Genomic DNA, 26414 nt, shown 5'->3' on the forward strand with positions numbered 1-26414 from the left:
TTATCCATGAGTTATGTGAATCCTGACCTATTTTTCTTCACTGCTTACAACAGCCACCTATCATGTGGTAACTCGCATTTCTCTGTTTCCAAGTTTCACTTTTGTTCCTCAAATGTCTTGTGCACAGTGGGTGACCCGGGAATTACAGAGAAGGAGGATGCAGACTCTGTGTTCATGGAAATGATTTGCCCCTCGGGGACCAACCCAGATGATTCGCCTCTGTATGTTCTTTGCTGCAATGACACCTGCAGTTTCACTTGGACTGGAGCTGAGCACATTAACCAGGTCAGACCTAGAGGATATCATTACACTGAAGAGTTTAGAGAAAAAGCGCCCGTCAGTTGAAAAGGTCAAATGTTGTAGACTTTGCTCAAGTCATGTACATTGGTGTCAGTTAGTAATGGGAATCTCATGTAATATATTACTATTTAGAAAGGCAGTTATGTAACTTGACAACCAACCAGCCCTAAAAAATTAATATAGAAAGATGTGGCTTTTCGTACTTAATTAGTGCTGCTCACTAAGTGTAAGCAGCAGAATAAACTATTGCCAGCAAGCACCAAAGTAGAGAGCATGAATATATTACACACATCAGGCCAACCTCTGTGGCTTCAGGTAGTGTTCCTTCCTCTGCTTCAGTCATTTTAAAGACAGTTTTGTTTGTTAAACTCCTCAATATATAATGTTCACTTGACAGTTGAGAAACTGACATGACTTTGTATTTAGGATATCTTTGAGTGTCGAACCTGTGGTCTGCTGGAGTCCCTCTGCTGCTGTACCGAGTGTGCGAGGGTGTGTCACAAAGGACATGACTGCAAGTAAGTCCTAGTTTTGAGTGTGACCTGATTCAATCTTTGTAACGGTTTCAATGTTTCTTTCTGTTGCTTTTCTTCACCTGCATTTAAACTAGGTCACATTTCTAATCATAAATGTGTCTCTGTTATTTCCCAGGCTGAAGAGGACCTCTCCCACAGCTTACTGTGACTGCTGGGAGAAATGTAAGTGCAAAACACTGATCGCCGGCCAGAAGGCTGCTCGTCTCGATCTGCTGTACAGGTTACTCACAGCCACTAATCTGGTCACAACACCAAACAGCAGGTAAGACCCCTGTGCTCTCTGTACTGGTCTATATCATTTGACTTCACATAGTAGGGTAGTTAGTAGTTAGTAAGCGTTTTAAATTAAATAAACATAACTGTATGATCTTGATATGCTACTATATAGCAGAAAAAGAAGGTACATATTTTGTGAGGTATATGTGATATTTGTGACTGATGTGTGTTTCCGTCTGCAGGGGGGAGCATATATTACTGTTCCTGGTGCAGACTGTTGCCAGGCAGAGTGTTGAGCACTGTCAGTACAGACCACCACGCATCAGAGAAGACAGGAACCGCAAGGCTGCTAATGCAGAAGGTAGATTCACCATCATTCTCGCATTTCATCCACTCTAACCATCAGTACTGACAAACAATTTACACATTTCGAAAACATTAATTTGAGATAATTTTGTTCTTAACAGTACTGAGTGCTGACATTGTTTCCGGAAAGCATCTGGTGTATGAAAACATTGTTCTTCTTTCCTCTCTCTCAGACTCTGATATGCCGGACCATGATCTAGAACCTCCCCGCTTTGCTCAGCTGGCTCTGGAGAGAGTTCTGCAGGACTGGAATGCCCTCAAATCTATGATCATGTTCGGTTCTCAGGAGAACAAAGACCCGTGAGTATCACAGCCAACAGCACCCCCAGCATTTACATTTGGTTGGTAATAAGAGCTTGAAAGACAGTGCTTAGTTTGAGATGCTTAAGTAACTGAAAATCCTCCCAGCAATGTGTCTTTCCAGAAACAATATTTCATTTCAAAATTTTCATTTGTCCACAGACGTCCATGTGAACAGTTTGCAGCTGCTTTTTTTTATTTTTTATTTTTTTATTTTTTTTTATACTACTCGTAACCAAGTCCATTATAATTCATTCAATGCTGATACTGGCCTAATTGAATGGATTGGTGTCATCCAAATGTGACTATGATATCGTTACAGGCTCGTGTCATCAATCATTTCCGCACAGCCCCGTACAGATTAGTTCTCTGTAACGGACAATATTTAGAGTTTTGTATTTTCCTCTTTCCTAGACTCAGTGCCAGCAGCAGAATTGCCCATCTCCTGCCCGAAGAGCAGGTCTACTTGAACCAACAGAGTGGCACCATTCGCCTTGACTGTTTCACCCACTGCCTCATTGTCAAGTGTGCTCCTGACATCACTGTAAGTCCAGTTGGTCTTTCCTCATGCTCTCTGGCTCGCTCTCTCCTATTTTGTTCCTTCAGTTTGTCTCTTTATTACACAGACTTCTACTGTGCACACAATGTTAAATAAAATCCCCTCAGTAATTCACCAAACACCAAATGATAACGCTCTGAATGTTTCTAATAATTATGTGTTTTCCTCACATTTTCTTTGCTGTTATCACACCCTTTGCTCTTGGAAGTATTTTTGTCATGCGTGGGTATTTTTTCTTTCTCTCTTGTGTTAGTTCATAGACACTTTACTGGGCACACTGGTAAAGGAGCTGCAGAACAAGTACACTCCTGGCCGGAGAGAGGAGGCAGTCAACGTCACCAGGAGGTTCCTTCGCTCTGTAGCCCGGGTGTTTGTCATCCTCAGCGTGGAGATGGCTTCTTCCAAGAAGAAAAAGTAAGAACATACAGCATGAAAGTTTTCATGTACAGTTTTGGACAAAGGCAATAGGAATTAATTGTAATCTGAGTTATCATTGGCCCACCTCTATTCTAACATACAGTAGGTCTACAGATGTTGGCACCAATTTTGATGTAATGTTTTGAATTGTTAAACACTGACTCCGTCTTCTCTTCATTTCCTCCACGTAGCAACTTCATCCCGCAGCCCATTGGGAAATGTCGGCGGGTTTTTCAGGCTCTCTTACCGTACGCTGTGGAGGAGCTGTGCAATGTAGCTGAGTCGCTGATTGTTCCAGTGCGAATGGGCATCGCAAGACCTACAGCTCCTTTCACTTTGGCCAGCACCAGCATTGATGCCGTTCAGGGCAGCGAGGAGCTCTTCTCTGTTGAACCTCTGCCCCCAAGACCCTCACCCGACCAGTCCAGCAGGTTGGTTGGTTTTAGTTCCTTCATTTTCCTTTAGGTTGTTTTTTTTGGTCTGTATTGAATCAGTGAGTTGCGATAAGAGTTAAGAGCCCCTGTTAATGTGCTGCAGTAAAGAAATAACTTGAGGCTTCTCAAATCATTGAGTCATTCAGTAGAATCTTTCTTGGAGAGAAGAAACTAAAAGGAAAGAGGATGCTTAATTTTTCTCATTCACTAGAAATAAAGACTTGTGGGCTTGTGCTTCATTTTTTCCAGCTCCAGCCAGACAGCTGCCTCTTATATCATCAGGAACCCCCAGCCTCGACGCAGCAGCCAGTCTCAGCCTGTCAGAGGAAGAGACGAGGAGCAGGATGACATCGTATCAGCAGATGTGGAAGAGGTGGGGAGCCTCATTATAAAATCATGAAGGCCATAATGAACTTTGTATTGCAAAGGCTTCAGCAACCTAGAACTCAAACTGTTTATTTGAGATATTTAGATCGCATCTGTATTCTGCCTTGCTTCCAGGTTTTCTCTCTAAGGATATGATTGTTTGTCTCTCAGGTTGAAGTTGTAGAGGGAGTAGCAGGGGAGGAAGACCATCATGACGACCAAGAGGAGCAAGGAGAGGAAAATGCTGAGGCAGAAGGACAGCATGATGAACACGATGAGGATGGTCAGACACGTCCTACTTTTTATGGAAATTAGTGAAGTTCATTAAGTTTGACGAATAATTATCTGAGCCTGAAAACGCAGCCAGCGACGAGTGAAGCTTCTGTATGTCGTTGTTTCTGATTTCAGGAAGTGACATGGAGCTCGATCTGCTGGCAGCAGCCGAGACAGAGAGCGACAGTGAAAGTAACCACAGCAATCAGGATAATGCCAGTGGCCGCAGGAGCGTCGTCACGGCAGCAACTGCTGGCTCTGAAGCAGGTTGGTCAACAGCTGTTTTTAATCTTTAACTTAAGATTTAATTTTGTATTTTCACTTAAATCCTCCATGAAACATTCTCCTCAGTTTCAAAGTACTGTTCCTTTGTTGAGTTTTTTAAATTTTTTTATTTGTGGAAATGCGGTCACCTATCTCATTGACCTCCTTTAACTGAAATCTTTCCAAATGTTTGTAAGGCTCCAACTGCTTACTAAGTAGAAATTGGATTTCTGTCTCGCTGCACTGTGGTTTATTTTTTCCCTGAGTTACAGACTAATTCACTTCTTACAGAGTCACTAGTGCTTAACAGGCATTTTGGATTGTGGGGATTTATGTTTGGAGAGCTAATGATACAGCAGACAAAATGGTCCCTCGCTGAATACCCCATGTATTTCATTTGCAGGCAGTAGGGTGTCCTTGGCATTTCCTATTTTTGGTATGAGCTCCTCTTTACTTTAATGCATATACAGATGTCAGGGCAAGAGTGAATTTGCAAAGTGCATACACAGTTTCCTGCTGAGAGTTCCTTCAGTTCGTCCCCCTCTCACATTTCACTGTTGTTGTGTCAGTTTTGTGTCATTTTTAACCAATACTGTCCCTCATCACAAGCTTAGTCTTGTTCTTTCATCCCAATAACAAACTAATCAGATTGTAGCCTTTCCAAATGGTGTGGGTGTTTTTTCTCCTTGGTCATTTAAAATGTGTAGTTCCTACTAATAATGTTGATGTTTCATTTTCTCTTAGAATATTCAGTACTATTGAAATATTGCTGTTCTGTTTCTCTAATGAAATTTCCAATAGTCTTAAAAAATGCAGAAGGCCGAACCATATATTATTTAGCACAAGTTGATGAACAGAGAGCAGCTGTTGTTTTGACTTGAAGCCTCATTGTTTTCACCGTCTATTAGTGTTGTTTGGCCTTGTAGTGGTGTGATTCACTAACCCGCACTGCTGCCTGGAAAAATCTGATGTGAAAGACAAAAGAGAGAGAGATGAGATGAACACTCAAGCCCTGAACCTTTTCTCCCTTGTCTTTTTTCCTCATCCCTTCTCCTCCTCTCCCTCCTCTCTGAAGGTGCCAGCAGTGTCCCTGCGTTCTTTTCAGAGGATGACTCTCAGTCCAATGACTCCAGTGACTCTGACAGCAGCAGCAGTCAGAGCGACGATGTCGACCAGGAAACGTTCCTTTTGGATGAACCACTGGAAAGAACAACTAGTGCTTCACATGCCAACAGTGCGGCCCAGGCTCCTCGTTCCCTGCAGTGGGCTGTAAGAAACGCCCCCAGCCAGAGGGCCACTGGTAGTGCCCCCTCCAGCTCCTCCACACCAGCTGGTCAGTAAAGCTTTGTCCGTTTCTGCTGTTTTATTTTTTAATGTTTATGTTTCTCTCTCCAGACTAGTGTCACAGAAAATTTGTATATTAATTGTAACCATTATGATCTTTTTCACAGCAAGCTCCACAGGCCTGATATATATTGACCCTACCAACCTGCGTCGCTCCAGTGCGATCAGCTCTAGTGCAGCAGCAGCAGCCGCCGCGCTGGAGGCCAGCAACTCCAGCAGTTATCTGACATCTGCCAGCAGCTTGGCCCGGGCCTACAGCATCGTCATCAGGCAGATCTCAGACCTCATGAGTCTAATCCCCAAGTACAACCATCTCGTCTACTCACAGTACCCTGCTGCTGTGAAGCTCACCTACCAGGATGCAGTCAGCCTGCAGGTAAGATACAGCGCCATCATGTGGTGATCAAAATAGACTCCACTCCTCCACCAAGGCACCAAAATACTGGTCTAAAATGTACAATATTTTTTTTAAAATGACTTTTCTGTTAAAAGTTGAAAATAATCACAAACCATATACATAATGTATGTTTAGACATGAAGAAAAGCTAATCATGTTATGGTGAAACAAGGACATTGTTATTTAGTGTGACGTCATTTAGTAGAGAGACGACACAAATCAAATCTGCACATTCAGAATCATCATATGAGGAACTCCCTGCCTGTTCCCATCGTTATTAAATATTAAACCACAATATTATCCATGTCATTTGGCAACGGACAGCAGTGATTGTCTAATTATTGACAACTGTGTCCATGAATTGAGTGAGAGTAAATGTTTGTTGACACAGAACTACGTTGAAGAAAAGCTGATTCCCACCTGGAACTGGATGGTGTCCATCATGGATTCCACTGAAGCTCAGTTGCGATATGGCTCAGCCCTGTCATCTGCTGGAGACCCTGGTCACCCCAGTCACCCACTCCACGCCTCTCAGCACTCAGCTCGCAGGGAACGCATGACCGCTCGAGAAGAGGCCAGCCTCCGCACCCTGGAAGGGCGCAGGTAAAAGAAATAAACATTGGTTAACTTGTTAAGTTAATATTTGTAACGCTTCTTTTTTCACACTGCTTAGTTTGTGTAGTTGATTGATTTGTTTAAAAGAGCTATTTGTAAGTTTTGCTATTGCTACATAGCTAACGTTAGCATTAACAGCTGTTTGCTTACCAGTCCAGAGGAAACGTTGCAAGTTCAGCATCAACTTTCATTCCTTTACTCACCAACAGCTGTCTCCAGTGGTGGAAAGCAACGCCAACCTTAACTCTTGTCTCATCACGTCTTTTCTTGTGCTGAAGCTAGCATGCTAACCAGCTAGAACTAGCTAGCTTCATATTTGTGTGTTCCTGCATTTGTAAGGTAAGCAACGTTCTCACTCTTTATGCATGTGTCGGGTATTTGTTGCAGGAGAGCAGCCACTCTGCTGACAGCTCGCCAAGGCATGATGTCGGCACGAGGCGATTTCCTGAACTACGCCTTATCACTGATGCGCTCCCACAACGATGAGCATTCTGACGTGCTTCCTGTGCTGGACGTGTGCTCACTGAAGCATGTGGCCTACGTCTTCCAGGCTCTCATCTACTGGATTAAGGCCATGAACCAGCAGACCACACTGGACACCCCACAGATAGATAGAAAGAGGTAAATACAGAAAATGAGGAAAAATCTTTACTTTCTATTTAAAAACTGAGAATTTATGTCGAGGGAAGTGTAACTCTGGTTTGATTATAACCAAGGAGACACAAAACCCCACAATTGATGTTGCAACTGCCATTACTTGAGTTATGGATTTAATTATATTCCACTAGATCATGTAATTACTTACTACTATAGAATTCAGTATCAATTCCACTGAACAAACCTCTAGAGACAGGTTTTCACAACTGTTAATGTTCATTTCATTGCACTTCAATTACTGGGGTTTTCCTATTAATTTATCTGGTATCCTGCTTGAGAGAGAAAATGGCAAGAATTATGGTTGCTAGGGTATTTGGTGAACCATTGCTTCAAATTGAAAACTGTGTTTGTGTACCTGTTTAAACAGTATTCATTATCCATATTTGTAGGAATCGAGAGATCTTGGAACTGGGTTTGGACAATGAAGATTCTGAACATGAGAATGATGAAGATACTAATCAAAGTAAGTCGGATAATTAATTGATAATATTCAATGCATAATAATATATATATTTTTTAAATAACAGTTGAGGCATCTGAAAACGGCCATAGAAGATTGGCAAATGTAGACAACGGGTTTGTTAGACTAAGGCAGCTTGTTCACATTTAATATTGAATACTATTAATATTGAGAATCTGTCTTTCCACTATCAACTTATAATTTAGTGCTTTTGTGCTGAAAGTTGTTTTGTTTCTGCTTTACCTCAGGTTCAACTCTACAGGACAAAGATGAAGACCCGGTACCAGCTGAAACGGGTCAAAACCATCCATTCTTCCGTCGCTCTGACTCTATGACCTTCCTGGGCTGCATCCCACCCAACCCCTTTGATGTTCCCCTGGCTGAGGCCATTCCACTGGCAGACCAGCCCCACCTGCTGCAGGTCAGACCTTGTCTCTCTGTGCCATCGACAGCATCCTCTTAAAAAAAAAAAAGCTAATGTGGAAAGAATAAAAGATACAAGGCCCACATTTTTCATTCATATCACTGAATGCTGTAATGTTGCTGACAGTGATGCAAGGGAAAGTATGTATGATGGGATGAAGGATATTTATCATTGGCAATGATTCATCTTTTGCCCCTATAAACATAGCCGTAGCCATAGCTGGTGCTGTCATTTGTTGGCATGAAGGTTTATCCACAAGCCAGTGGACCAAACAGATGGAAATCTGAATGCCAAAGCACCTTCAAGTTCTTTGCCATGTTTGTTTGTGCTGAACAGTTTTTAGTTTGTTTAGGTTTGTTGTGGAGATGATAGTGCTGGCAGGAAAGACTTGAGCACCTCTGTGGCATCAACCTTAATTTACTCTCATTGTTACTACTTCTCACAGCCTAATGCCAGGAAGGAGGATCTGTTTGGTCGTCCCTCTCAGGGCTTGTACTCCTCCTCCTACATGGCAACCAAAGGCCTGGCTGAGGCAAGCATGGACAGGAACTGCCTGGAGGTAAACATGGGCTCCTCTCTACCCTCCCCCTCTCAGGTATACCACCCCTCTTCACTGAACAAACACTCTGGCAGCTGTGTACTAATATCCACACATAACGAGCACCATTGAAATGTTGAAGTAACTGCACTTTGAAATAGAATTCTATCCAGAATATCCAAATTCATAATTTCCTATTTATTATTTCCACTGCCTTTGCAGTCATGGGAAATGATAGATAGCAAATGATAATGGAAATGTTGGATAGTCTTTTTGCTTACAGTCACTCAAGTATGGATATTGGAACATAGCCTGCGTTCTGTGTCCCATTTCCATATTTCCATTCTTTCATCATCACACTGTCATCATCTGAAGACACACATCTGTTCACATTACTGAAGAACTACTCTGAACCCCACTAAAACAGATCCTGCCCACTAAGATGTCTTACTCAGCCAACCTGAAGAATGTGATGAGTATGGAAACTAGCCAGAGGAGCACTGAGAACCAGTCACTGGCAGAGCAGGAGCTGGAGGCTTCAAAACCAGGCCCTTCCCCCCACGACCTTGCTGCCCAGCTGAAGAGTAGCCTGCTTGCTGAGATTGGCCTCACTGAGAGCGATGGACCGCCTCTCCCATCATTCAGGTAAACATCTGGTCTGTGGCTCAGGCTACGTACACACTAGTATGTTTTCATTTTCCGGCTCCATCCAGATGAGCGTTTTAGCTCCGTATCAGAAATAATTAACTAACACATACTGAAAATGCACATCACATGACCAATCACGTACACTGGGTATGCGATGTAAACAGGAAGCAGGTTGTTCACTCACCAGTTTGTTAGTTGCAGAGACTACGAACAAGGAACAGCAAAGACAGTTGTAGTGTTATAAGATGCAGAATTAAACCGCACAAGTGCTGCTAGCAAAGACAAGAAGGTCAGCTTGTAATTTGTTATCCATGTTGCGTTCTCCACCGCAACTGATGAGACCCAGTCAGGGAGCGAAAGTCTGTCATTATTTTCAAAAGTCTAAATTTTTACCCATTCAGACCACATCGCAAGCCCGGAGCTTTCAAACTAAAACGGGCCAGCAGTGTTTCTCTGTTTTATGTGCTCGTAAACTCTGGAGTAGTGTGGACACCAGGTGGAAACGTAGCAAAAGTGATGTGTCTTAAAACTAGAAAGTATTAGTGTGGATGTGGCCTTACACTTGGTTTGAGGTTGCAGCAGAAATTGTCCTCAGAGATAAATAATTGTCAATGAAATTGTCAAGGGAAATGTTGTTTCTGGGTCTTTTTTTTTTTTTTTTTTTTTTTTTTTAAGGACAATGATACTTAAGAGCAATACTTACTGTCTGAATTACCATATAACATTCACATTTTAACACTGTGCAGGGAGACGACTACTAATATAGTCAGAGTTAGATACTAAATTAATTACTATATTGTAGCCCATGCCCTGAAGAGAGCCTAAAACACTATCTTCAATATGATATAATATTGTTTTAACGTATTATTTCTTAAATATCATTAAACTGGATTTTAAAATATGTTGTACTTCCTTCTCTCCAGACCTCACTGTAGTTTCATGGGGATGATGATCTCACATGACATGCTACTCGGCCGCTGGCGTCTATCACTGGAGCTCTTTGGTCGTGTCTTCATGGAAGATGTGGGAGCTGAGCCTGGATCAGTACGTATCTATATACTTTCCAAACTGGTTGTGACAAAGTTCATAAATACTGAATTAAGCTTTATTAAGATGTGTGACTGTTGAGGTGCAGAAAATTATTCAAATCTGACAGAAATTATATGTATTAGCTTGTCCAAGTTTTATTGCTTATGTGTTTAACACTGTTAGCATTGTATGCATACTCAGCAGAAGTGGAGTAAAATGGATCAGTTCTGTCTTTTTCTACCTTTGGAATGAATGTCCAACATCTACTGGTGTTTTTATAGAGTTTGTTTGCAAACTCAGGGGGAAGGATATTTCTTTTCTCTGCACCTTGCTATAGATGTAACAATACTCACTAATAATTTCTCGGTGCCATTATGTGTTGGGCAGGTGGACTAAAATTAACTCGTGTGGGCTTGTAAGTGGCACGTGGTGGCCTGCAGTCGGTGTCAATATTGGTGCCACATAAACCGGGGGGGCTCAGTCACACAGACTTGCAAACCAGAACATGCGTTTTGCTTGTCTAAAAACGTAGTTAATTTGTTCAGTGTTCATAATGCGAAATGTTTTGTACTAACAATGGTGTTTTAATCAATGATGGAGGTTTAGAATAATGTTTTTTTTCAACCCAGATCCTCACGGAGCTCGGTGGCTTTGAGGTAAAGGAATCCAAGTTCCGTCGGGAGATGGAGAAGCTGAGGAACCTGCAGTCCCGTGACCTGGCTCTGGAGGTGGACCGGGATCGAGACCAGCTAATACAGCAAACCATGCGTCAGCTAAATACTCACTTTGGCAGGCGCTGCACAACCACACCCATGGCTGTGCACAGGGTGAAGGTCACCTTCAAAGACGAGCCGGGCGAGGGCAGCGGTGTGGCGCGCAGCTTCTACACGGCCATCGCCCTGGCCCTCCTCTCCAATGATAAGCTGCCCAACCTGGACTGTGTTCAGAGTGTCAGCAAGGGCATGCAGGCCAGCAGTACGTGTCATCACGATTACAATTCAAGTATGACAATACATAGAAACTATACTGCATTATGGAACTTGATTTCATTGTTACATTCAGTCATGCTTTTGTTATGCTGAAAGCCGTTATTATGAGTAAAGAAGAATTTTTTTTTACATTAAAAACTGCCACTGAAAAGTTAACCTGCTCTATTCGGTGTGGATCTGTGTAGATCTAATGCAGCGTTTGAGGAACAGAGACCGAGAGAGAGAGAGGAGAAGTGGAGGGCTTCGAGCGGGATCTCGGAGAGACCGAGACAGGTAAACTTCAGCTTTAATGCATTACCCTTTTATCATAAAAGCAAAATAGTCTGTGCTGCGTGAGGCAAACCTGCGTGTTTGTCTTGTACAGAGACTCAAGGAGGCAGCTGTCCATAGACACAAGACCTTTCAGGCCTTCATCAGAGGGCAACCCCAGTGATGAGCCCGACCCTCTGCCTGCACACAGACAAGCCCTGGGGGAAAGGCTGTACCCACGTGTTCACGCAATGCAACCGGTAATGAAACACATGCAGCTGTTAAAGCTCTGTTACCAAAACGGAGTTTCTCAACAACTAATGGGCAGATTTGCATGATACTTGCTTTGCACATTGAAAAACCTGCTCAGAGCTTTCTGTTGAATACTTTGGATTTATTATGTTCCCTGACTGGACTTTGACCAGCTGTGTTTGTCTCCTCAGGCGTTTGCCAGTAAAATCACAGGCATGTTGCTGGAGCTGTCTCCAGCACAGCTGCTGCTGCTGCTGGCCAGTGAGGATTCTCTCAGAGCCAGAGTTGAAGAGGCTATGGAGCTTCTCATTGCACATGGAAGGTGAAATAACCCAATCAGTCACACAGCCATAGATGCCAGAATGCAGTGGCCATTATTAGTTCTTTATTCTGTAGTAAAACACATAAATGGTGTACAGGCATGCATTATGAAGAGTATTGCTTGTTAGTAAACAGAAAGAGCTGAAGTTTCCACACTGCAGTTTGACAAACTAAATTCTCCTGTCTGTTGTCTTCCCAGGGAAAATGGAGCTGACAGTATATTGGACCTGGGTCTCCTGGAGACTCCGGAGAAAACACAAGTAAATTCAATTCTCTGTGTATTGTACTTTCCCAGCATGTAGAGTCATTCTTTTCTTTTCTAACTGTGTTAGTTGTATCCTGAAACATCTGGGGCCTGTTTCTCTTCAAACTTAAGTAATTCAGGCTTATATGCTGATAAATAAATAATTCCTTTAATTCTCATCCAGCTTATTTGGTTCTTTGAAAGCATCTTTTTAATGTGAAAAATCTTTTATTTCGTTTAATATTTATCATGCATAAGTACGGGTAGTTAAATTGTGATAACTGCATCAACAGATCATAATGATTTCTCAATGACCTGAATGCTCTCATCGAAAATCATAATTATAACCACATTCTCTGGTCATATCACTATATTATGTCTAAGAAGTTAATTATTTAATTACTTCATCTATGGGATTCACCCTAGAACCTTTGGTCAATAAGCTAACTGTCAATAAGCCTGCACATGTTCAGGTTTGGGCCTAAGAACTTGTTGCTCTGACAACAACTCCAGATAAATTTTAGACCAGCTTCAAACCAAAACATCCGGACTTCAATCAATCAAATTGTCAACAATCTCATCTGGATAACTCCCTTATCCACGTAGGAAGAATGGGGCCTGGGCTGGTTTGGCATACTAATCCTTGAGACATATGATAACAATAAATAAATAAACAGCCCTACATAACAGCTACTTTGCCATACTTAACACAGCCCTACCCTCTTCTTTTTTGTGTGGTTGTAGCAGCAGGAGAACCGTAAGCGTCATGGTTCAACCCGCAGTGTGGTGGACATGGAGCTGGATGACCCAGACGACGGGGACGACAACGCTCCTCTCTTCTACCAACCTGGAAAACGAGGCTTCTACTCCCCACGGCCTGGCAAGAACACAGAGGCCAGACTCAACTGCTTCCGTAACATTGGCAGGTAATGAACTGTGGTTGTTGTGTCACATGAAAGAACTGGACAAAGTTGGGGTAAATATATTCAAGCTGGAGTTAAAAGGGAAACAAAAAGTTGAATATTGTATTTTCTTCTCTGTCCAGAATACTGGGGTTGTGTCTGCTGCAGAATGAACTCTGTCCCATCACGTTGAACAGACATGTCATCAAAGTGCTGCTTGGGAGGAAGGTAGGTTTTATGATATATTTCTGCACCTGTAGCTGAACCTTGCTCCATGTTGTTGGTTCTTTTCAGACTGAAGTTGCTAAACATACTTACGTTTGTTACTGCAGGTGAACTGGCATGACTTTGCATTCTTTGACCCAGTCATGTATGAGAGCCTGCGGCAGCTGATCCGCCATTCGCAAGCTGGCGAAGCAGATGCAGTATTTGCTGCCATGGACTTGGCCTTTGCCATTGACCTCTGTAAAGAGGAAGGGGCTGGACAGGTGATGGACTACATTGTTATTGTGTCCCCAATTATAGATTTTAGCTGCAAATGTAAAGAAAAAAGATTGAGCAGAAGACTGCATTCACATATGGCCCATAATGCAGTAATTTATGAGGGAACTCGACCTCTGTGATTTGTTTTGATTTTTCTGTTTCAGTCATATATCTTAAATGCATAACTGAATCTGTTGAGGTTCAGATTTTGATAGCAGAATCTGAATAGTCTCAATACCACACTGGAAGAATTTCCGATGGATATGTTTGTCATAAACAATGTGATTGTTTGACGTCTTATTCTTCTGCCTTCTTCTGCTTCAGGTGGAGCTTCTGTCAGGTGGGGTTAATATGCCAGTAACTCCCCTCAACGTGTACGAGTATGTGAGGAAGTACGCAGAGCACAGAATGCTGGTGGTAGCTGAGCAGCCTCTCCATGTAAGTAAAACACCAAACTGAAACTCAGTGTCTGATTTATTTAATTTATTTTAATAAACACATACAAATGTTTTGTCAGTCACCAAAATGTGTCTTAACTCTGATTCTGGGTCATGTCTGTTAGGCAATGAGGAAGGGTTTGCTGGATGTTCTTCCTAAGAACGCCCTTGAGGACCTGACGGCTGAGGACTTCAGGCTGCTGGTCAATGGCTGTGGAGAAGTCAATGTCCAGATGCTCATCAGCTTCACCTCCTTCAATGATGAATCTGGTATGGTTGCTCTGTCTGGAACTTCTCTGCTCTATTTGAATCTGTCCATTTTCCTGTCCTGTCTCTGTTTCCTGTGTTTTCTCAGTAATGAAAGATTTATGTTTTTAATGCAATGATTTGTTCTTCATCCAACAGGGGAAAATGCAGACAAACTACTGCAGTTTAAACGCTGGTTTTGGTCCATAGTGGAGAAGATGAGCATGACTGAGAGGCAAGATCTGGTAAGTCTGTTTTTCATTGTAAATGAAAAACACCTGAAAAATTAGTAGAGAAACAGGATGACAGTGCCCGCATCCATAGGGCACGAGGGGTCACTGAATGGTTTGTATGTATGAAAAGGAAAATCGTATGCTGTGACCACCACAGTCATCAGATGTCATCCCAACTGAACACCTATGGGAGATTTTAGACCGATGTGTTGGAGAGTGCTCTCCACCACTATCATTAAAACACCAATTGACAGAATATGTTTTGGAACAATGGTGTTCATCCCACCTGTAAAGTTTAGAGACTTGTAGAATCAATGTCATGGAGCATTGAAACTGTGGCCTAAAACTTTACTAAGACACTATGTTGTTTTTTTGTTTTTTTTTTATCACCTGTCACCTGTCTGTACTTCAAAAACAAAGACTGGCCAATTCAATATTCAACATGGTCAGTTATAAATGTTTGGCACATTACAATGGGCTCAGAATAGACTAAAAGGGATAGTTTGAGTGTTTGAGGGCTGTGTGAGGTCATATATAGTCAGAACATTACCTACAGCAGATTATGATGAGCGCAGTCCCAGTCAGGAAAGCTGACTGGGGGGAAAAGTTTTAAAAGATGTCCACTGAAACAATCCAATATCATGTAGAATATTTTCAGTGCTTTATGTCCCTGTGAAAACAAACCTTCCCTTGGCACTGCATTTTTTCAACCACTGAATTACTGTATTCCTACACACAAGCGCACTATGGAGCGCACTGTATTACGCTGCTTTCTGATTCCCTCAGCTGACCTGTGGCTGCAGCTAAACAGTGAAGACCACTTTAGTCTGGTTTGGTGGCTTTGAGGAACCCCTACCGCAGTTTTATAAGACTTTTCCAAGTCTGGGTACATTGGCAGCATGTTAATGCATAGCCATCTTACACAAGGCCCCCACTACAGTATGTAATGTTTGCACCTTTTGTAGCTTTAAATTCAGGATGTTAAAATTGAGAGCAGTACAGGAGCAGTTTAGTATTTGTAATTTAAGTTTCAGTTCTCTGACTGATGATAGAAGTGAATTGAATTTCTTTTTATAGGCTCCAACATTTTTATGTAGCAAAATATACTCGATACAAAAATATGGTGACATAAATGTGACGGAGTGGGAGCATGGTCTTGTACAGAGTCTGTGAATTTTTTAAGTGATGCATTTCTGTTTCAATGGAAAGATGAGTAGTAGAGCTGTGGCAGCATTGAACACCGAAGAGCAAGAACATATTCAATAATATCAGTCAAATGTTTCTGAAATCAAATAGAGCAGTAACTAATGTGACTAATTATGTTCCTCCTCAGGTGTACTTCTGGACGTCCAGCCCGTCTCTTCCAGCCAGCGAGGAAGGCTTCCAGCCAATGCCCTCCATCACCATCCGGCCTCCAGATGACCAGCACCTCCCCACAGCCAATACTTGCATTTCACGTCTCTACGTGCCACTCTATTCTTCAAAACAGATACTCAAACAGAAACTCCTGCTAGCCATTAAGACCAAGAATTTTGGTTTTGTGTAGAGGTTCAACAGAAGAGTTTAAAAAAGGAAAAAAAAACATGTTTACTGTTGTGTAATATTTACCTAGCTCCATTTTTGTAGATTTATTTTTTGTCTATACAATTTTATGAAATTCGACATACTGTCGCTATCTCCCCAGGCGGTAATATTTGTTTGTGTTGTGAACACAAACAGCTTGTTATTTTTATTTCAATTTTTATTGCTTTCTTTCTTTTGTGTTAATGAAGAAGAGGTATACAGTCCAGAACATTCCTGCATTGGCACTGTAAAATGTAAAGCCCACAGCTCTGCTCTATTGGCTTAAACCTTTGCTTCCCAGGAATTTGGTTTGACAGAAAGCTGTCTGCCGAAACCCAGCCAAAGATGACAGCAGTAGAAGTATTTAAAAGAAGAAAAGAAGACACACTGTGATTATAAGTTTTTTCCTTCCCTAGAAAAGTACTATCACTGACAGTTCACTGCTGCCTTTGTGGAAAGTCCTTTTTTTCTTGTACAGGGGGAGTAGGGAATTTCAAAATAAACTTGGATGCAAATAAATTGTCCAGTCTTTTTTTTTTTTTTTTTTTTTTTCAATTGGTGTGAGGAAGGTGGTGTAATGAAAATTCTTGACTCAATGTTTTTATTTATGCTTTGAATAAAATCACAGAATATCTTGTGAATCTCACCATACATCTTTGTCAAATCTATTCCGCCCTTGTATACCAAAACAGACCTTCAGAATCAAGTGTAAGTGCAATAAATAATGAAGTAGAAGTTGTGTATATTTTCAGAAACTATATCAAAGTATAAACTTTTCAGATTTAAGATTAACCAACAGAACCACATGTTGAAATTCAGCATCAATGCCACACACTGGTTTTGTTTTACTAAATTTTATAAATTCCCATTCTACAAGTTTGATCTCCAAATATAGATGTTAAAGGCTAAATTTGACCTGCTACACACCTGCCCTCCATAGGCAACTGGATAATAACTACTGTACTATCATTATTAGTAGTAGTAGTATTTTGTTGATAGTGTTTCCTATTTTGCTGTGGATTTGTAAATCAAGGAAGTTTTTGTAATTTGCACTATATAGACAAAAAATATCAAATGTAGAAGAAAAGTCTGACAGTAAATGATACGGTTGGAAAATAGAGCAAATGTCATACTCTGACAAAATAGACTGGAACATTTTTTGAACCGAAGATTTTGGCCAATCAGAATGGGACAAATGGTTGCCCCGCCCATCTCATTGGAGCTGTCACGGCCCGTTTTTGTTGCCTTCACAACTATTTGTGAATAACGGAATTTAGTTAACTCGATTAAGTTGATAGTTAATTATAAATTGATAACTTTTTAATATTGATAGTAATTAATTTATTGGGCTAATGGCACTTTGGAAACAACTGATAAGAAATGTGGACCAACAAATATAAGAAAATAAAAGCGCTGCTATATCTTGAGCATAGTCCTCCTTAATATATCAATGAGACAAATAGTAAATATGTTGCCTTCAAAAATGCAATAGGTATGAAAATAATACATAGTGTATAAAATGTTCTTTGGTGCTTAGCCATAGACTGCTACGATACACGAATGCGACTTACACACTCGATTATCCGATTTACAACCGACAGTGAAGGCAGCGTTTCTCCTCCAGTCAGACCGAGCCATATGAGGTGAACCTGCCTTATTCGCGGTCACAGTAGATGCATTGTGGTGGTCAGTTAACGGTGGCATACTATCTTGCGATGATATCAGCTAGCCTGCTGGCTAGTTAGCGAATTTGGTTTATTGCTGCAGCCTTTACAGGATTTAGCTAGCTAGCTGCCTGACAAGGCCGATGTTTCTGGTGGAGGAGGGGGTGAATATAGTGTTTTCCATCATGTCGAAGTCGTTCCGTTATTTTTAGCTAGCACTGCAGGCTAGCGCAGCTAATAGCGGCAAGCAAAGCGTGACTAATCTGTCTGTTGTTTGAAAATCAATGCAAATGGAGCAGTGGCAGGACGCGGCCTCTCAGCAGGTCAAGCTGCTTACAACTCGTCTGAATGAACTGTTGTCCAAAGGCCTGCAGCTGCTCCGCTCCGAGTTCGGCGTGGATTTGGGACTGAAGCCTGAGCTTATTCCGCCATGGGTGATCCTCTTAGCGGCATGTACCGGACTGGTGCTGATGGTCGTTCTGTGGGCCTCAGTCTGCCGGACTCTTTTCAAGAAACGACCCACTGTAAGCCCTGTGGACGACGGCATTGAAGTAAAGCGCGGTGTCAGTAAACCTGTCAAATCTGAGGAACCGAAGAAAAAGAAGAAGAAAGCAGAAAAGGTACGTGAACGAAACCGGTCTACACCCTCTCACTCCTCTCCTAGCTTGAAAACCATACCGTTAGCAAGGCTAGCTGTCATGCTAGCATCTCATTGACAACTGAAGCTAGCTTGCATACTTGCACCTCAGGCTGGTGTCCAAGTTGGCTATGCTAGCCTTTTTATTGGCGTTAAATATATTGACTGTAACATAACTGGAGGTTGTAACGGCCCTCTACATTTTATCTTTACATGTTCTTTACAGAAAGCCCAGCCAAATGGGAGAGCTGTTGCTGAACCACAGGAAGAAGCCATAGTATCGGAAGAGATAGTGCCACATCACCAGCCGCTGCCACCAGAAGTCAAGGCTGAAAAGGTTGCAGAGGTAATTTGCTCTCCCAAAGACACATGGCAGCACATTCACCACAATATGGTGGTGTGACCTAAACATATTTTTTGTGTCCATTGTGATGCATGTTCCTTGGTTGTGTTAGTAAATGGTTGCACCTAAATGCCATTGCTTGAGTTATATCATTATCTTTGGCATCTCCTTCATTAAAACGCTGCTGAGAAAACGCCACGTTTTCTCACTGTCACCCTACAATGATGTTACCGGCCAGCTGCGAGTGTTAGGTTACAGTTTTTAACTTGCTGATGCAGCAAAATCCTTGAGGATGGCTCCTGACTTAGAACAACAGTACAGAACAGAACAGAACAGCCTTTCATCTGTATACCACAAAATAACTCAAACTGTGGTCCTAAAGATGCTGGAATCAGAATATGTAATTGTGCAGACATCAAGAGATTGAAATGGTGCTTACAAAAGAGCCATGTAACCGATTTAGAGAGTCTTGGGTGTAGTTTCACTTATAAATAGATGAGGCTTGAGCATGCTGATTTGATTGACTGGCCACGGTTCAGTGAGCGTGGGGTCGCTTGCCCAGTTGCTGTTCTTGGAGGTGAAGACATTTGTGGTGCATAGTATCTCCACAGTAGCACTTCCCTTATTTAAATAAACACAGTTCCAAGTGCTTTTTTTCAGGTACATTGGCTTTCATTTCTACTCTATGCCCACTATGTATCCCCTTCCAGGTAAAGAAGTCCAAGAAGAAGGCCAAACAGGCTGTAAAGGAGGCCAAGACCGTGACTGCAGATGGCAAAGAACCAGAAGAAGGTGAAATAATATTATGACTCTGTGTCATAATTAAGTTGTTTGGTCAAGGTGATGACAGAGTATAACCTCAGTTATTTTAGGAGGTCTATTTTGATTAATTTTTCTTTATTAAGCCACCATTTTTGGTAACAAGACCATTGCACCACATAGCAAATGACTAACTTCTGCACTAATGTTGTTATGAATTTGAATGTGGCTTTGGTTAAAACTTGATTTATTCTGCCAGTCTCAGGCTGGTAGATTAGGAACACCCCGAAGCTCTTTTTCTCAGCAAAGTATATTTGGTGTGCAGTTTCTGCATGTATTCCTTCATCCTGCCTAATCCATACCATATTTCCTCACTAATCCCACAATGAAGCCTTGCAGTGTTTTGAAACTAATTCCTTACAATGTTACTTTTCAGGCACATGGGAGACCAAGGTCAGCAACAAGGAGAGGCGTGAACAACGCAAGAAGGACAAAAGTTCTAGTGATGGCTCAGCCAGTCCTGGCGGAGGGGACACACCCGCGAGCACTCCCCCTGAGCAGCCCAAGGCCTCTGCAGCACCTGCAAACCAGAAGAAGAAAAAAGGTGGTGGCTTTAATCTTGTATATTTTCATATTTAGGTTGTGATTTGCTTCTTTTGAGGAGTTTTGAAATTGAGAAGAGGGAGGGATTTTGCAACTGTCTTGTCTTTTTTTACTTAGAGACATGTAGACATGCACACAAGGCACAAAATCTCCCGACCATCTTGGATAAACAGCCTAACTTGGCATCTAGAGAGAGAGAGATCTGTATAGGCTGTTGTTGCATTCACACTGTCTCTTGTTGACAGGACAGGCTATAAAAACGAGCATTAAGGGAATTGAATTGAGTCTCGAGTGAGCTTTCCTTGAAGTGTTAGAGCTGAAGTGTGTATGCTCTCTTCTCCCATGTGGATGGTGTTCTTGGCATATTTTGACCTTCTCATCCTTTGTTCTCAGGAGAATCTGCCAAAGTGAAGGCAGAGAAGGTGGAGGCTGCTGTATCTCAAGGTAATTATCAGCTGAAAATGCTTCAGCCTTTGACTGATTACCAATTCAGAAAAATTACCCAACTACTGATATCATCTTTGTGTAGTAGTAAATCAAAGGTTCACATGCTTCACTGGAAACTCCGGTATAAGATGTTAATTCGTTTTGAGACTCACTTCAGTAAGATAGTACAATCCTGCTTCTATCTGTTAATATCTGAGATTCAGAGACACAGAAACCATCATACATGCTTTAATTTCCTCACAATTAGATTACTGTAATGGTCTCGTAACTGGCATAAATCAATTCATAGACTTCAAATAGTACAAAATGCAGCAGCCTACTAACAAGAACTAAGAAAAGAGATCATATTACTCCCCTCCTAAGGTCTCTACACTGGCTACCAGTCCATTACAGAATCGATTTTTAAAGCACTTCATGGCCCCAGACTGTATTTCTGAATGAATTGCCTCTCATCAACCTGCACGTAGTCTGAGGTCCTCAGACAGGAACCTGTTGCTAGTTCCTATGTCAAGATGTAAGACTAAAAGGGAGAGAGCAGGGCACCACAACTCCAGAACAACCTGCTTAGACTTGAAAAATAGGTATCTTCTTTTAAATCACTTCTAAAAACAAATTTCTTTTACACAGTTCAAAGTAAGTCTCCTTTAAATATTTCACATATTTTTACATTTTCTCATTTGTGTGTTTTCATTTTGAGTAAAGTGTTTGCTTGTTTTGTTTTATCCTTGTGAAGCACTTTGTAATCTCTGATTTTTGATAAGTGCTACATGAATAAACTTTATTATTATTTATGTGTTGCCAACCTGAACTGTGTTTATTCTGGCTTAGTGTCAAATGTGTCTCTCTTGGTTTTAGTTAACAACAGAGAGGTGGCAGCAAAGACTGCTGGTGTGACTGATATGGCAGTCAAGGTTCCTGCTCATAGTGTTGCTCCGAAGTCAGGCCCATGGACTACCAGCAGAGAACCAGTGTCACTGTGGAGAGCAGACATCGATGGTAAAAACTTTTATCTCTATTACTTAACCGCTTAGTTGTTGAACCCTACACACGCTAGTGTAATATTTTAAAACTTTATGGCATAAAACACTTAATGCCTGTTAACCCCTCTGTCAGCTGCAGTGTCAGAGCTAGAGATACACTGATTAATACATTGATACCAGTAAAAGTTTCTAAGTCACTGTTATAAAACTGTGTTTCAGAGTCGTGGACTGTGATTGACAGGGCGATGCCCACAACAGAGCTGAATCTGTCTTTTACTGGACTGGGAGTTGGTGCTGCTGGTAAGTGTACAGTAAACGGAGCATGTGACAAGTGACTCTCACCACTAGATGGCATAGTTTCCCAAAGGATCACATGTGCCAAGCAGGTTGAGTCACTGTCTCTTGTCTCTTGTAGAGCCCCACCCTGTTAGCGAGCTGCCCTGGCTCAGTCAGCCCAGAGTGGATGATGAGTGGTCTGGGCTCAGTAAGGATTTTTTTTTCAAACTGTCATTTAATGTTTATGTAACTTCATAATTATGACACTCCTTTACACTTCTGACTATTTTCTGGTGGTCTTTTCCAGATGGTGGTTCCGTTGACCCCAGCTCTGACTGGAATGCCCCCTCTGAAGCCTGGGGTAACTATGAAGAGCCTACTCCTGTGGCCCCTCCTGCTCCGGAGCAGCCGCTCCCTGAGCCTGCCAAGGTTAATCTGCTGATCAGAGCTGCTGTAAATATATCCAGGCTTGAGGCAAAAATAAGCATTATGGGAATTACCTGGAAGTTTTAAAAATAACAACCTACTAGTGGATGACTCCTCAGGGCTCAGGCCCCAGGGCAACTGTCCTGGTTCTTCGCCTGACTGTCAACCTGTGTCTCATAATAGTGACTCAAAAGAGTGAATACACAGGCATTTTTGTTGTTTTGCTCTTTATTTAACAATATTACAACCCCTACACATGCACAATACACTAACACAGTTCATTAACAGTTGCTGATTTGACTCTTCCCAGGACTATGGTTGTGTACAAACCATGCTTAATAAACTCATTTGATGAAAGACATTTTGACTTGACACAGCATAGAAAACACAGATATCACTGCTATAATTCATAATCATTAATGTAAATGTAGGTCTAGCACCATGCATTGTGGTCCTCCATTGTTATGTTTTATATTACCACCAGATGGCGCCAAGTAAGTAGGAATTTCTGTAAATCTGAATTGTTAAGACTTAAAATGTTGTGATTTGTTCACTGCTCTGTTTTGTCCTGCTTTCTCTCTGAGTATTTATTTCATACATTTATCTTCCTCAGGACAATGATGAGGATGAAAAGGACAAGGGAGAGACTGCTTCTGATGGAACATCTAAAACTAAAAAGAAGAAGAAAAAGAAGAAGAAGGCTGCAGAGGAGGGAGGAGCAACAGGCCAGGTAACTGCTATTGAGGAGAAAAACACACACACACAATTTTCTACTATCTTCATGTTTGAATATTGGACATTTCTAAGATGTAAACTCAGCTTGTGTCCTGTGAAGGGCGAGGAGCCAGAGAAGGAGGCAGCACCTGCAGCCTCAGTGAAGAAGCAGCCACCTGGTCAGGAGAACGTTGCTGCCATCCAGCCTGTCAAAGCAGCTGCTGTTGAGGTCAGTGGAACTAATATTTAATGCAAATGATTTAATCAAAGTGTTTCTCTTCATGAACCACAGAACTCTTGCTGTCTGGTCATATTAAACATTAAGCAGTCTAGTTTAATGATGAAATCATACATTTTCCTTGTTCAGTTTTAGCATTATTTGTGCTGATTTTGTTTTTTTTAAACTCCTTCTCTTAGCTGCAGTCATTTAAACTGTTTTGCTCTTTCTTTTAGGCGAGAGTGGAGCGACAAGTGAAGGACAACATATCCTCAAAACCCCCCGTCACACAAGTGCCACAGAAGCCCGTTGATGGAGAGCCCACTGCCAAGCAGAATAGCCTTCCTGCTCCAGTCCAACAAAGTGAGCACATTAGACAGTCAGTTGTAAAAAGCTGCCTGAGCACTGCACTGAACCATCTGGTGGAAATTAATTGTTACTTTTCTGACTAAAATAGTAATTGCAATTTATATTGTGAGTATTTTCTATTTATTAAAAGTCCAGCATAAGTGGTATATGTTATCTATCATGTATTACAGTGCAAAACTATGTCGGTCGAATCAGATGAAAAGTTGCTGTTACTTGTTGCCTTGTGGGATTGACAGTGGTTCCTCCAACAGTTTTCATTTTCATGCAGCCAGCGACTTAAACTAGCAAAAGTTTAGTGTACATTTAACTGACTCTCCTTCCTTGTTGCCAGATATGTCAGTCTCAGAGGTGAATGGCCTTCTTTTTATCTGGTTAAATTTGTGTTTAATTTTTATGTGGTGAATGTTGTTACCATATCTCCAACCTATGTTTGTGTGCTGGGAGCAGGTTTATTACATTTCTGAAAGGTGTGTTTATTTGTTAACTGTGCATCATATTGTCAGCTGTCATGCAAGGTTTAGATGTAAGTGAAAGAATACACAGGACAGGCATTACCTCTCAACACTCATCACACTATCTAACATTTATATTAAGACTTGCACCCAGTTAAAATCATTAAATCTATTCTTAGCAGTAATCCCGAGTGAGGTGTGACCTTTCTAATGAAAACAATGAATCACGTTTAGACTTGTATGACTGACCTCCTTCTACCTCTTTGTGTTTCTACAGAAAAACCTGAGGAGAGCCAAGCGCCCAAACCAGCAAAGAAGAAGAAGGCAAGGAGAGAGACATGAGATCCTGTCCACTCTGCAGATCTCTGTATGCAAAAGACTTCATATCCTGTTTATGCAACACCTTTTGTGACAAGAACTTTGAACTAAGGTCTTCATGACGAACTTACCTTAAAACCTGTCTGGAAAATGAAAACAACTTTTATACACGTCGAGTGTCAGTCGGTGGATCGTTGAAAACTGAACCTAGATGCAGTGCAATCTAATGTGATGCGGTGTTAATGATTTTTAAGTATGCATTTGATACTTTGATTCTGTCTTCTAATTCTACTGAATCAAATAACTGAAGGAGCTGTATTGTAGTAATTAGACATGTAGAAAATACTGATCATGTTTAGAGACTTGATGTTGGGGTGGCTAACAGCTGGAGTTTTTAAAGGTGTAGAGAGTGAGAACGGTCAACATGCATCAGGTCACTCAGCACTGGGCCATAATGTTGAACTGGCCTTCGCTTTGCAGTCTTTTATTTTTCCTCTGACATTTGTGAGCCGTGATGGCACAGTGAGCACTGATGGGTGAGGAGTGCAGAGATCAAACGTTTATTTCACGTCAATGCTTATAGCTCAGTAGAGTGTAAACATTTGTGACATAAATGAGACATGAGCATCATTATGTGCAGAAAAGGGAATCATGTCTGCTCTGTATTTTTGCATTATAATGTGTGACTACAACATTTCATTAACTCAGTCCATCTGGTTTGTCCCCTTGTCTGACATTGTACTGCAGTGTGTCAACAACTGTGTCCTTGCTGTTTTTAATATCTGTGACTGCTTTGTGGCTGGAGCCGTGTGGGAGCCTCTGATCATAGGTGTACAATTGCAGTGTCATCAACCTCTCCACGATTTTCCACCTGTGGTTGAATTGGAAGTCTTCAGAACCTTTTGTAAAACCTGTTTGTAATAAAAGAAAAGCTAAAGCCATATGTAAAAAGACTAAATAAAGGCCAGTTTTTCTATATTTGGGCTTCTTTATATAACTGTTTTTTGCTCAACAAACCACCACCGTATGATATCGTGCCTACTAGCGCCATATTAGTTGATACTAATAAGCAACAGCAGATTATTATTTTTTGATGATTTCATTATTATTTATGTTGGACAATACAAACCATTCCACAACATTCTGGCAGGACAGAGAAGCAGTTACAGCTGCAGCAAATGTCTCATCTCTGCGCTGCAGAACAGAGAGGTTCAGGAGACAATGCTGTGAAAAAACACTACCTGTAATTTCTAATGTATTTAATCCTCTTCTCAATAACTTTCTAGAAATTACAGGTTACCTCATCAGATTTGATCCTATCTAGTCCGTCACATGCTCCGGTGTTTATAATCAGCAGGACGACTGCCAAATTGGCAGGGGTACTAGAATAAGACCGGAAGCAGGAAGTTTTAGTCATCAAAATAATAGCGTAGTATCGAGCAGTTAGGGTTTTCATTGTGTATAGAGGGCTGAAGCCATCTAAAACGGCCAACTGACTATCTATCTATCTATCTTTTTTTTTTTTTTTTTTTTTTTTTACAGATACACAGAGCCTTTGATGCCCTGGTGTGACATTTTGCATTTTGCAACCAGTTAAAGAGAAAAGAGAGATAGATTCTAATAGGTCGATAAAAACATCTTCAATGAAGCTTCTCATTATTTACACATTTTCTGTCACATAAATGCCTTATTTACACCTTTCAAAAATGATTTTATTGAACAAATTGCACCAGATGTGTCCTGTTGCTGTGATGCCATCTACAGGAGAAATCATAATTTTTTAGGATTGATTGATTGATTGCACCTGTCTTCTTGAAGTGTATATTTATGAGTTGTCATAATTTGAATGATGTCCACTAAGACATCCAGATATTTTATGTATCAATTTATTAGAATGTTAGTGGGACAACAATATATAAATAGTACATAAACTGTCACATGTATGGCTGAATAAATGAAATAAAATTAAAAGGAAAAACATTCTGTTGAGTGAGGTAAACATTGGCAGAGGAAATAGAGATATCAAGACAAAAGGACAGTTACAGATATACAGCCACAAGGAAATGAACATCTAGTGTAGGCTACAAAATATTTTAATTGGCATAACTAATATTAATATTCCTACAGGGATTTACAGTGTGTGGTGC

General features: G+C 41.3%; 2 protein-coding genes across 13 annotated transcripts in view; both read left to right on the plus strand.

The window, feature by feature from the left end:
* The window catches only part of ubr5 (ubiquitin protein ligase E3 component n-recognin 5), a 32772-nt gene extending 16191 nt beyond the window's left edge, over positions 1-16581 (plus strand). For 3 of the 9 annotated variants that reach the window (XM_056380511.1, XM_056380514.1, XM_056380521.1), the window contains 32 exons: positions 128-285; positions 727-818; positions 952-1098; positions 1295-1413; positions 1592-1718; positions 2133-2262; positions 2531-2691; positions 2886-3125; positions 3378-3501; positions 3666-3777; positions 3903-4034; positions 5107-5364; positions 5483-5751; positions 6164-6375; positions 6775-7008; positions 7434-7507; positions 7753-7925; positions 8374-8523; positions 8894-9111; positions 10038-10158; positions 10773-11145; positions 11318-11405; positions 11497-11641; positions 11825-11955; positions 12154-12214; positions 12943-13124; positions 13244-13328; positions 13433-13588; positions 13908-14021; positions 14146-14290; positions 14426-14511; positions 15833-16581. In XM_056380511.1, the coding sequence (XP_056236486.1) occupies positions 128-285; positions 727-818; positions 952-1098; positions 1295-1413; positions 1592-1718; positions 2133-2262; positions 2531-2691; positions 2886-3125; positions 3378-3501; positions 3666-3777; positions 3903-4034; positions 5107-5364; positions 5483-5751; positions 6164-6375; positions 6775-7008; positions 7434-7507; positions 7753-7925; positions 8374-8523; positions 8894-9111; positions 10038-10158; positions 10773-11145; positions 11318-11405; positions 11497-11641; positions 11825-11955; positions 12154-12214; positions 12943-13124; positions 13244-13328; positions 13433-13588; positions 13908-14021; positions 14146-14290; positions 14426-14511; positions 15833-16045 (5030 nt within the window). In that variant the 3' untranslated portion in view covers positions 16046-16581. The remainder of the gene's footprint in view (positions 1-127; positions 286-726; positions 819-951; positions 1099-1294; positions 1414-1591; positions 1719-2132; positions 2263-2530; positions 2692-2885; positions 3126-3377; positions 3502-3665; positions 3778-3902; positions 4035-5106; positions 5365-5482; positions 5752-6163; positions 6376-6774; positions 7009-7433; positions 7508-7752; positions 7926-8373; positions 8524-8893; positions 9112-10037; positions 10159-10772; positions 11146-11317; positions 11406-11496; positions 11642-11824; positions 11956-12153; positions 12215-12942; positions 13125-13243; positions 13329-13432; positions 13589-13907; positions 14022-14145; positions 14291-14425; positions 14512-15832) is intronic. The other 6 variants (XM_056380512.1, XM_056380515.1, XM_056380516.1 and 3 more) reach the window with 6 other exon arrangements.
* Positions 16582-17685: 1104 nt separating this feature from the next.
* Positions 17686-25245, plus strand: LOC130172570 (protein LYRIC-like). Of its 4 annotated transcripts, none has more exons than XM_056381371.1 (13): positions 17687-18346; positions 18590-18709; positions 19417-19498; positions 19902-20069; positions 20462-20512; positions 21371-21511; positions 21715-21795; positions 21911-21979; positions 22079-22224; positions 22811-22927; positions 23033-23140; positions 23365-23491; positions 24227-25245. In XM_056381371.1, the coding sequence occupies exons 1-13, from the start codon at positions 18011-18013 to the stop codon at positions 24289-24291; spliced, it is 1611 nt and encodes a 536-aa protein (XP_056237346.1). In that variant the 5' UTR covers positions 17687-18010; the 3' UTR covers positions 24292-25245. The 4 variants fall into 4 exon arrangements, with proteins under 4 accessions (XP_056237349.1, XP_056237346.1, XP_056237350.1 ...); XM_056381373.1 differs by having other exon boundaries at positions 17688-18346; positions 22079-22200; XM_056381374.1 differs by lacking the exon at positions 21911-21979 and having other exon boundaries at positions 17686-18346.
* Positions 25246-26414: the final 1169 nt, after the last annotated feature.

Source organism: Seriola aureovittata, chromosome 7 (assembly GCF_021018895.1).
Source record: "Seriola aureovittata isolate HTS-2021-v1 ecotype China chromosome 7, ASM2101889v1, whole genome shotgun sequence".
Classification (NCBI taxonomy): Eukaryota; Metazoa; Chordata; class Actinopteri; order Carangiformes; family Carangidae; genus Seriola; species Seriola aureovittata.

What these genes read in the sequence shown, in the direction of transcription:
- LOC130172570 (XM_056381371.1), top strand. Translation starts at nt 18,011, where the DNA reads ATGCAAATGGAGCAGTGGCAGGACGCGGCCTCTCAGCAGGTCAAGCTG. An exon ending in ATCTGCTGATCAGAGCTGCT is followed by an intron (nt 22,225 to 22,810) that starts GTAAATATATCC and finishes TATCTTCCTCAG; the next exon opens with GACAATGATGAGGATGAAAA. An exon ending in TCAAAGCAGCTGCTGTTGAG is followed by an intron (nt 23,141 to 23,364) that starts GTCAGTGGAACT and finishes TCTTTCTTTTAG; the next exon opens with GCGAGAGTGGAGCGACAAGT.